The sequence below is a fragment of the Amblyomma mixtum genome, chromosome 2 (assembly GCF_055824585.1).
Source record: "Amblyomma mixtum isolate Tamu chromosome 2, ASM5582458v1, whole genome shotgun sequence".
Taxonomy (NCBI): Eukaryota; Metazoa; Arthropoda; class Arachnida; order Ixodida; family Ixodidae; genus Amblyomma; species Amblyomma mixtum.
The window spans coordinates 73,257,292-73,268,635 of NC_143013.1; the positions used below are offsets into that span (position 1 = coordinate 73,257,292).

An 11,344-nucleotide genomic window follows, 5' to 3' on the forward strand; every position below is an offset into this window, starting at 1 on the left:
CGAGTTTGTACTGATACATCGTGGGAGGGAACAGCGCGAACAAAACGACAGACGAAGCAAGAGGACACAAAGACGAGCGCTGACTCGTCTTCACGTTTGTTCACGTGATTGTGATGTATATATGTTTTCTTTTTTCAATAAAAAATTTAGTTTCGAGTCAGCGCTCGTCTTTGTGTCCTCTTGCTTCGTCTGTCGGTTTGTTCGCGCTGTTCCCTCCCACGATGTATCATTTAGGAGGGCCAGAGTACAACAATTCTATGAAGCTCAGGTACGCGAGCTATTCCCTCTTCACATGCAGCCATCCAGTAGAAAGAAAAATTGGCTGTGGTTTAGCTCTGGTTCAACCTAGAGTGACGCGATAGCTTGGCCGAGTCGGACTCGCTGAGTCGAATTGCAAAGTCAGTCTTTCGCCGCTGCGTTTCGCTGGGAGTTCATCCATCTTCGTTCGTGGACGTGGATTCACAGTTACTGTGTAACTTCCTTTCCTCAAATTCATTTTATTCATTACAGCCCGTCTTTCTCTTTCTTCTTTCACTCCCATTCCCTCCCTTCCTCTATAAATGGATGACGGGTGTCCACCGAGATACGCGAGACAGTTACTGCTTAGTTTCCTTTCCTCAAATACAATTTTCATTTTCTTCATTACGGCCCCTCTTTCTTCTTTCACTCCCACTTCCTCCATTCCTGTACAGTGCGGTTCGGGTGTCCACCGAGATGACAGAGAATTACTGCGCCATTTCCTTTCCTGAAAAAAACGTTGCGTTCAAAGGGCAAGGCATCACGAGTGGTGGCGTTCTGTGGACTCCCAGGCAGCGCTACAACGCGCTGTCGCGTTCCACTCCTAAAGGCGAAGCTTAAGCGACATTAATTAGCAGTTAATTAGTATTTAGTTAATAATCATTAATTAGTGACTAATTAGTAATTTGTCGTTACTTATAATTAGTGCTTTATTATGTGTGACGTCAGCAGTGGTGACGTCACCAGTGCCACAGAGGCAGTCAAAGTGGTGCGGAAAACGCTTTCGCCTCTACGCATTCCAGACAGTCAAAGTGCGCCCTGATTTTTTGAGTAAAGGAACTGGCCCAGTAGCGTCTCACATATCTTTGGACACCTGAACCGCGCCGTGAGGAAGGTAGGAAGGTGGGAGTGTGGGCATGCGCCATTATACGAGGTGAACAACAACAACAGTAACAATTTTTGTCATGAGGCAGACGCAGTCACATCTGTGGAGACAAAATAGCCAGCGCTATCCAATCCATTGCCAAATCCATAGAAAAGAAGCTTGGCCAGTTCTTTTCATCAGCAGCAGGCACGAGAGGGGACGAATTGACGTTTGTGAAAGCAGCCATCTGGAACCCCAAGCATGTCCCGTGTTGCGCGAATCGTACTTTTCTCGCGAAACTTCACCACTTCTGCCTTGCGAAGGGCGGGCGCTCACGATGACCACGACACGTCCGGCATCCCCGGCTCGGTAATGAGAAGGCTCATGGCTTCGCAGCAGCGCCCTCAGCTCTGAACTTCTGCTGACGCTCTCTTCCGCTGTCGTTGCAGAACCTGCCCTTCAAGATCGACAACAGGTTTGGGCTGACCATCAAGTTCGCCATCTTCTTCGGCAGTGGTTTCGCGATCCCATTCGTCGCTCTTCGCCACCACCTGCTCAAGAAGTGAAGTGTTGGATATCGGTGAGTACCGCGGTCATATGTCTTTGGGGCTGGTCATCGTCTCGGCGCGTTCCTCTTCTGTCACGCTCCTTGTCTCTTCTTGCCTTGAATTGTTTTACAGCAACCCGGTGCTCAAGAGCAGCTAAGGAGTGTTCCAGAGTGGCCATGGATAAATGTTTTAAGAAGAGAAGAAGGAGGCAAAATAAACTCCATTGGTTCCTCTAACGTGCATTTGCATCTGCTTTTGTCCCTGTATGGTCGCGGTGCCAAACGCGGGCACGGTGTGCAGAGCGTACGTACGGTTTCTTGTCACACAACCTTTCCGAGTTTAATTTAATATGAAGGGAATATTAAATAACCTGGAATTGATTCTCTTATACTATCTTAAGGGAACTTGTTCAGCGTTCATGCAGTGTGTAGTCAGTGCACGCTGAAGAACCGCGTGTGCTCTGAATATTTCCGCGACCTCGGCTACGGCGTCCCTCTTGCCCGAAGTTTCGCTGGCTGTGAACTCTCACAGTATACAATTTTATGTCCGTCTGTGTGACGTATAGCGTTATAACTGTTTCGTGATGCTTTCCAGTGAAGCCTGAAGTGGGTTTTGGAACAACACCCATACCACAGCCAGGTGGTGGTCGTTCAGTGCTTTTTGTCGAAACAGAAAGGCTAAGCCAAGTACGCAAACGTTCTTGAAACACGCAGGCCAAAGACAAGTAGCTATTAGTGTGTCAGCTACGTTTATGGGGGTTTTACGTCCCAAAGCGACTCAGGCTATAAGGGACGCCGTAGTGAAGGGCTTCGGAAATTTCTGCCGCCTAGGGTTCGACCATCTGGGTTCGGTGGGGTGACGAGAAATCAGCCGTCGTCTGCCTGCAGCGTTGCAGCGTTTCAGAAAAACAGGTGTTGTAGAAACACTTTTCGGTCATCGTTTGTGTTACGCTATCACACTCCCAACAAATCCTCTGGAGGCGACTCCATACCCGAACTCTTCCTACCCCTCAGCTTCTATCCTACTTCCGCCATGTTTCCCCAGAGTGCACTCTCTGCGGAGAATCGCACGCCACCCTGGACCACATCCTCTTCGGCTGCCCTGCCGATCCTCCCCCGCAGGGACAGCCCGCCATCGGTACATGGGAGGAATGGGAGGCCCTCCTTGCGTCGCAGGACCCGGACGCGCAACTTCGCTATGTGAACCGGGGTGCCAGTACCATGGCCCTACGTGGCCTGGACACATGAGCGTAATGTGAGGGCTGTGCTTTGGCCCTGAGACCTTGCACGGTCCAAACTCGCTTGCGTAATAAAGTTTTCCATCCATCCATCCATCCGGAGACCGGCTGATGAAGCCTGGGACTAACACTTTAACGCTCTATTTCCGAGGGCAGATGCGTGCCCAGGATGCGTGCAGTCCTTGGGCTAAGAAGCCTAAACCTGTAGCCACTAAGGAGCCACGGTGGATCTCTTCTGCAGCTGAATGAAGCACAAGTGTAGTTAACTAAAGAAAACTAATTTAAAAAAACACAGGTCATGAAAGATGCTTAGGCTGTTTGCTGAGTGCTCTTTAATTTCGTCGTCTGGAATACATGAAATGCACATGTAACAGGACTGCACGCTTTTTGAAGCGAAAAGCTTCACTAAGCTAGTCAACACCGCGCTTCGCGTGAGGCGGAGCCCAGATTTGATAATTCTGCGCATGCGCGAAACCGAGTGACGTCACGCACGGCGCAGGTGGCCGCCGCCGCCGCTGACACAAAAAAATAAAAAAGACAGAAATAAAATATCACAAATAAAAAACAGATCAAAAAGAAACAGTGCGCCAGGAAACTCTCTCATCTCGGTGGACACCCGAACCGCGGCGTAGGGGAAGGAAAATGAAAAGAAAATTGGTTTTAAGGAAAGGAAACAACTCCTGTCTGTCATAGCTCGGTCGATACCCGAACCGCGCCGTAAGAGCCTTAAGGAAAATGAAATGAAATGAAAATTGCTTTCAAGGAAAGCAAATGCCTGTCTGTCATGACTAACCAGTCATTAACCAGTCATAACTATTAATGACTGGTTAATGACTAACTAGTTATGACTAAGTACTCATGACTGCCAATGACTAACCAGTCATGGCTAATAAGTCATTAGTCATGGTTTGACATGACTAACCAGTCACGACTAAGAATGACTAATGACTAACCAGTCATTACTAACTAGTCATGACTAACAAAACATGACTAACTAGTAATGAGTGATCAATGACTAACTAATGACTAACCAGTGACTGGTTAGTCATCACTAGTTAGTCATTAACCAATCATGACTAACTAGTCATCAGTGGTTAATGACTTTCGCCTTAATACATCTCTCCTACGAGGCGAAGCTGCAGGTGCGGTCTTGCGAGACTTCTCAGGAGATGGACGCACTTGTGATGCGTCAGGTTGGTCTGCCTGATCTGCAAGTTGGCGAAGCACCATAATCTTCGCCCCCACCACTCCACTCCTCTGGCTTCTTGGTGGCCAGGGCTACAAACACGCCAAATATCGCAGTAGCAGAGGGCGCGGAAAAAGAAAGGCACCGGCGGCCAGAATTTTGCCACTTTCCCTCTCTTCTGGAAGGCCCTGCGCGACATGTACTTAGTTTTTGCGGTGAAATTGTTTATAAGGTGCAAATTTAGTTTCTCTTAATATTTACTGCTCTTTTATAATCCATTGTCATTTTATATCCTTAGTTTGTGCCCTCATGCAGCTCTGCTCCACACCGAGCGGCAAAGAGGAAGAAGAACCGAGCACGACGAGCTTGCGAATTTTTCTAATGATCCGATAAGAGTTTCATAGGACGGCGAGTAACAACGTGAAGCAACACCTCTACACTTTCGAAGTAAGCGCTGCCTCCAGCACCGAGGGCAATAGCAGGCGTACTCTGGGTGAGCCGTGTCTTTCTACGCGGTGTGTCCACAAGCTGTAAGTCTGACGGCAGGAACTCCGTGGCGAGAAAGCCTTCAGTGACAGCAGCCCGAGACTGTGGCAGGTGGCATCATCAGTAAAGAAGCTCACGTATACAGTTTTCAGGACCGCCATGAAAAAGAATAAGCAAATGAAGCCGAAAAAAGCTCCAAATGCATCGAAACCTATCGCAAGACCAGTTTCCAACCCGGCAAGTACTAGTAAGTACAGTCGGTTAAGCGCAAGTGAAATATCGTCAACGGAAGAAAGTAGAGACCTGGAAGACGCCGTCACTGGCAGCGAAGACACTGAAGATGCCACGCAACCTGACAAGAAGCAGCCGGCTCCGGATACCAGCGGTCCAGCCCCAACTAAAGGAAAATTTAAGGCAAGCACTTCGCAAGGCCTGAGATTTATGGCCGAGGGGCTGAAAACGATAGCCGACGCTCTTGCTGGCGGAAAAGAAGGAAAAGAGCCTGAAGCGTCCCCTCTGACCACTCTACAGCCTCTAGTTGACGCGTCGATTCTTGGTACAAACAAAGCGACCGGTTGCACATCGTTAGACAACTCGCGCTGCTGCAGCTGTCGATTATCTGAGAGAAGTGATGCTGGACGACAAAATGATAGCCCCTGCATTCACAACCGCCGTCAGGACTCAAAAGTGGTCATAACGCTCAAAGACTCGAAGGAACCTCCAGCTAACGGAGTGCCGCAAAGATGTCCATGCATCCCAGCGTCAAATAACCGTGAGTTAAACTTGGAAGTACCTCTTGCTGACAAAGCGTCGCAAAAATGTGCATACGCTCCGGTGGAAAAGAACCGTGAGTTAAACTTGGAAGAACCTCTTGCTGGCAAAACGTCGGGAAAATATGCGAACGCCTCAGCGGAAACTAAGCGTGAGTTAAACTTCCAAGCACCTGTTGCAGAGAAAACGTCGCAGAAATACGGATGCGCTCCTGCCGAAGATAACCGGGAATTGATCTTGGATATTGTGGTGGATTCGCCCATATATCTTGGAGAAGATATAGAATTCGTTCCGCGAAAGCGCGACGTCGTCAAAAGGAGTGCTGCAACGCAGGAGTCAAAAAGACGTCCAAACTTGAGCACGTGTGCTACGAATACAGAGAGACGCCCGGAAACCTCAAGTGCTGTCTCTACGGCGCACGAGCAAAAGAAGAGAATGACTGCGCAGAATACAGAGAAGTCAAGCAAGAAACCTCAAATCGATGTACAGGAACGGAAAGATGTCCCGGCTGTCGCTGCTGATGTTGCGGATGATGCTGTAAAGTCAACGACGAAGAAAGAGCAGGAAGGAGGTGAAGATGCAGCAGCTGTACCAGAGCAACTCGTCCCACTAGGTGACGTATTTCAGAAGATCGAAGATCTACCCAGGCAACAAGGGGAGCACGGCGCAGCAGCACCCGGTGAGCGACGCGTTCCTGTGGACACGGACTCCGAGGTGCGCTACAAAGCCATGGGTGGTGTCACCATAGCACTCTTTCTCATGGTCCTGCTCGTCTTGGCGGTAGTGGTGGCCGACCTCTTTCTTTCGAACAAGGATTCCACCGATAGGACCACACCCAAGACGTCGCCTAAGGCGGCTTTGGCGGCACGAATTGGGAGCGAAAACCGGACCTCCCGCATTTTCGTCTTCATGTCCGAGGAGGAGTCAAAAAAGGGGGACGTCGCTATTCTCGATGTTAACGACGAGATATGAGCATTCTCTTTGTGGTGTGCGGTAGTGTTTAGCACCAGTTTCACTAGAACATAATGAGTCATCTCAGCAACCTCGGTAGACAACTTTCGGCACGTCATGCGTAGGTTGGGATTTGGAAGGCAGCGCTAGGCCTAGTGACTCTGCAGTTAGCCAAGTATTTCTTTTCTGTCATAAGTACGAATTGTTCTGCGACAACCAGTGATGGTGCTCACGCTACCGAATGTGACTTTATAGTCGTTGTTCTGATAGTGCGAAGATATCTTTCTTGGTCAATAACGGTCTGTTTTAGTAATATGGTTCAGCGATTAAAGGTATATTCAGTATATCTGAATCGACATCACAAGTGTGCCTCTGTTGTCCTGAGCATGTTTTGTCGTAAACTTGCACATTGTCTCCACTCTGAGAACTCATCCCTCTGTAAGATATCGCAGTCCTTAAGAACTGTTTTTGTTTGCCTCCAGACCAACCACTCCGATAGCAGATAGGACTGGCAATCTTACCAGCAGAAATGCTGTGGGAGTTGTCGTCTGGATCGTCAGTGGCTACTTTTAACTTTCACTGCGAAATTTAGACGTGCTCAAACTGCATGCGCCTCGCGTGTGGACCCATGCTCCAGTGGCGTAGCCAGAAATTTTATTCGGGGGGGGGGGGGGGGGGGGGGCTCATGTTGCAGCGCGGCCTCCTCATAGCATTTGTGGAGGGATCAAACGCAAGAATAATAACTGCATTGCCATTGACAATGCCTTTGTGAATTAGATAACGTTACGCATTGTCTATACAAATGAAGTATATTTTTTTTAAATAAAAGAATGTATATTCGTATGTCTTAAAAATCGTGGCAGACTTAACTGATGTACTTCCATGTTTTGCTCATTTAATGAGTAAAGAAAATCACACGAAGTCTGCAGCTATATCAGTCCAAAACCAGCAAAGCAGTGCATGCCACTGATATAAAAAACGTAAAGGGCATGAAATGAATAATTAGAGAACAAATATTTTAATGAATCTTTGTCGTTCAAGAACCATAACATTTTTGTACATATGCAACGGCCAGGGAAAAATCTCAATGACGCTGTCCTTCGTTCCAGTCCACTGCGCTGCAGCAGCTGTCACCGGTCATGTATTGCGAAAAATTGCACCGAAATTTTAGTCGCAGCAGCGAGCACATGACCACACGAGGTGTTCTGCAAAATATGCATTAGAAGTACGAAGATATGGGCTATTTGAAATGCGAAGATGCAACCTGACAACTTGAAATTTAGAATAAAACCACCTTGGCGCAAATAATTTCACAAGGACAAAAAAGACGAGGAAATTGTGAAGTTATTTGCGCCAAGGTGGTTTTATTTCAAATTTCCAGATGCTAAACAAACTAGCCCGGCAGCATGCCTTACTGAACAACTTGACAAAGGACAAAAAAGTATCACTGGTAACAGAGTCACTGTATGTATACACAAAACCTTGCAACAAGATATTTAAATACCCGTATGCCTCCATTACATCTACGTATCTAAGCAAAAGTCACTAAATAAAATGCGTCAGACAAGGCAAATAAACACCTTGCGTGATCAGAGATAGTAAACTTTACACACGGAAAGACAGACGATCAAGGCAAAAACAAAAGTATGATAGCAGAAGTCGCGATATGTACTTGGGCCATGCTGCGGTCGGTGGCAGTTCGAAAACATTTCGAGGGAGGGGCTACGGCGAAACCGCAATCACGGCTGCGGGCTGCTGGAAAAGGTACGTAGGTGCGGAGGGGAAAGAAAGGAGACGGCAGGTTTGCTCATAACCATCCATGTAAACTTAGGGTCGACGGAACAGCGATTCAAAAACTACATTTGCTGAAAATTTGTTTCGGGAGAGAGAAATGATAGTGAAGAAACTGGAATGAGCTGGAAAGTAGTTACCAGACGATAAGATTCCCACAGACATCTAATTCTATGACGTGTTAGCTATGCCATAACATTAGTAGCTGTTGATGCCTTTGCCTGAAGAAACGCCATTCCCGGTCTGCTGGCGCCACTTCCATGCAGTTAAAGGAAATGCGTTGGTCTGGCGACGTCATACCCCTCCAGCCAACAGGAATGCTGTGGTCTGCTGACGTCACTTCCCTCCAACAAATCAGAATTCGCTGGTCTAGTGACCTCACTTCCCTCCTGCCAATTGGCGAATTCCAGCAAATCGCCTGGATATGCTCCGCTGAAGTAGTTGGATGCTTCACTGGACCGAAGGGGAGTAAACAGCCCGATAACCCCTGTCATGACCCTCAGTAAGGGTTAACAGTATGAATAAATAAATAAACTCTGAGGCGCCTGCAGACCAACACTTTGTGGGGCCCTGCAATAGCGAAACATTTTGACCCCAAAATTGATGGGCGCTGCCCTCACTGTGAGGAAGAGCCTGATCACTTCCACATGGTTCGGGCCTGTCAGGATAATACTTCCCTTCCCCCAAACCCTTCCCCTTCCCGAGAGGCATGGGAGGTAACCCTGTTCAACTGCTCTAGGCTAGAATCTCAAAGGGCTCTAGTCCGACGGGCGCGAGTAGCGGCCTCGTCCAGCGGGGTCCCGGACTAACGACTCCACCAATATAAAGGTTTGGTTTGTTTTATCGGAGTTTAACGCCCGAAAGCAACTCAGGCTATGAGGGACGCCGTAGTGAAGGGCTACGGAAATTTCGACCACCTGGGGTTCTTAAACATGCACTGACATCGCACAGTACACGGGCCTCTATAATTTCGCCTTCATCGAAATTCGGTCGCCGCGGCCAGGTTAGTACCCGCGTCTTTCGGGTCAGCAGCCGAGCGCCGTAACCATGCACTGAGCCACCGCGGCGGAGCACCAATATAAAGGGCCATTTTCGCCTGCGAACTCTCAGTGAATAAAAAGTTTCTACCAACACCAACAACCCGTACAGGAAAGCGGTAACAAGAGACCTTATCGATTTCATGGATGTTATGCGCGTCTGCCGTCTACCGCTCCGCTTTCACGCCGAACATTTCGAAGCGTCACATAGAAATTCTGCTCTGTCGTTTCTTCCTCACACCCCCAAGAATTGGTGATCGACTTCGTCCGATGAAGCTACAAAAATGTACGCGAGTTTTTCGCGAAAATTTGCGTTTTCGGCACCGGTCGCCGGGAACCTGACCGCACACCAGGCCTCGTTATTGGATTCCATCAACACTTGGATCTGGTTTAGTGGTGGAAAATTACGGCGAGCTCTGTGTTCCAATAGCAGCCCTCTTGAAGGAGAGACAGATGTACATCTACGCCATCGCTGCATCGCGTTTTTTAGTCTCATCAAAAGCAAAGGTTGAAGGCAGGTGAGCAGGAGCAGCAGATCTGAAGCGAAGACGTTCAGTGAACACGTTCTGAATGTCCAAGATCTATCGCAGCGAAGGCTTTCACTGTAATTCCCTTTCTATTAAGAAAGGAGGAAACACTAACGGTAAGGAAGTTACAGTACGGCGAAGAGACAACAACAACAACTGATACAACATGAGTAAAGTAATATTCACTATGCGTATACAAATCCCGTCTTGGTCTGCAACGATCGGTGCAAGCGGGTATGCCGTCCGTCTTCATCGACACAAAAGCTACGTATATCAAAGCGCTGCACCGCGCAGCACTGCCGCGTCTCAGACATGTAGGCAGCTTTCAGCCGCTCAAACGGTGTCGAAGCCGGCTAATGCCGTCGACATCATCGAAAGGCTCGTCGACGATGGTCTTGTTTCCAAGTGGCTGCAGCGGTTGCCCAGACGCGTTTGCGATTAAGTGCGGCAGGTCCAGCACTTGCAACAAGTGCGCCCTCTGTTCCGCGCTCTTGAACGCCACCGAGGCGATGGCGGCCGACAGCGCCAGCGTCACGCAGAAGAGAAAACACGAACAGCACCACTTGCGCCGAAGGGCAGACCGGAGCCGAGCCGCGCGACGCTGCGCACGGAGAGCCTGGAACGATAAAGGTTTGCTCAACTTCACGAAGTTTGGACAAAAACTTTTAGGGTGCGTGGTGGCCACTGCGGGCGGCAAAGTATAGAACATCCGAAACTATCGGTTGGTTGGTTGGTTGGTTTATGGGGTTTAACGTCCCAAAGCGACTAAGGCTATGAGAGACGCCGTAGTGGAGGGCTCCGGAAATTTCGACCACCTGGGGTTCTTTCACGTGCACTGACATCGCACAGTACACGAGCCTCTAGAATTTCTCCTCCAAAGAAATTCAACCGCCGCGGCCGGGATCGAACCCACGTCTTTCGGGCCAGCAGCCGAAAGACGTGGGTTCGATCCCGGCCGCGGCGGTTGAATTTCTCCGAAACTATCACACCCAACAATTCTGGACAAAAGTACGTATTTTTAAAAGGGAAATAATTGATGAGCGCACTTTTTTATTTCGTAAGATTTCACTTTAACAATCAACATATCCTCAGATCTGCTGTCGGCAGGCTTGAATTTTTTGTCATTGACATTTTTGCTGGCGTCAGAAGTGTTCCCCATTCGTTTTCTATGGCAGTTTGAATTTCTCGATGCGATCGACGGAAACACAATAAAAGAACTATTTTGCTACACATCAGAAGAATAGATCATTGAATTCAATATTTATATACCAGTACCCCACAGTTTTAAAACATTAAAAATTTTTGTCTAACAATGTTAGACATGCTAGGGGACAATTCATTATTTGGCACATCCCAGTGCTTTTCTGCGGCCCTCAAAATTAGCCGGTGCAAGCAAATCAACAATTTCGCAAGTCAGATTTCGCAGCGCGTAGGAAGAGTGTATCATCACTTGGTTTGGCTTGGATTATGGGGTTTAACGTCCCAAAGCGACTCAGGCTATGAGGGACGCCGTAGTGAAGGGCTCCAGAAATTTCGACCACCTGGGTTTCTTTAACGTGCACTGACATCGCACAGTACAAGGTAGAATTTCGTCTCTATCAAAATTCAACCGCCTAGGCAGGAATCGAATCCGCGTCTTTCCGGTCAGCAGCCGCGCACCACTATCGACATGTTTCCGCATCAACTGAATGCATCCACTCGTTTTCTC

The 11,344-nt window shown here is 48.4% G+C and overlaps 1 protein-coding gene across 1 annotated transcript; it reads left to right on the forward strand.

The window, feature by feature from the left end:
• The first annotated feature begins 1,031 nt into the window (after window positions 1-1,031).
• On the forward strand, window positions 1,032-1,886 carry LOC149359732 (cytochrome c oxidase subunit 7C, mitochondrial-like). Its single transcript, XM_089569126.1, has 3 exons — window positions 1,032-1,471; window positions 1,552-1,682; window positions 1,783-1,886. The coding sequence occupies exons 1-2, from the start codon at window positions 1,364-1,366 to the stop codon at window positions 1,666-1,668; spliced, it is 225 nt and encodes a 74-aa protein (XP_089425252.1). The 5' UTR covers window positions 1,032-1,363; the 3' UTR covers window positions 1,669-1,682; window positions 1,783-1,886.
• Window positions 1,887-11,344: the final 9,458 nt, after the last annotated feature.

Bases quoted from the DNA above. Each gene is read 5' to 3' on its own strand.
- LOC149359732 (XM_089569126.1), top strand. From the start codon at position 1,364: ATGTCCCGTGTTGCGCGAATCGTACTTTTCTCGCGAAACTTCACCACT. The intron at 1,472-1,551 runs GTAATGAGAAGG...CTGTCGTTGCAG, and splicing joins CGTCCGGCATCCCCGGCTCG to AACCTGCCCTTCAAGATCGA.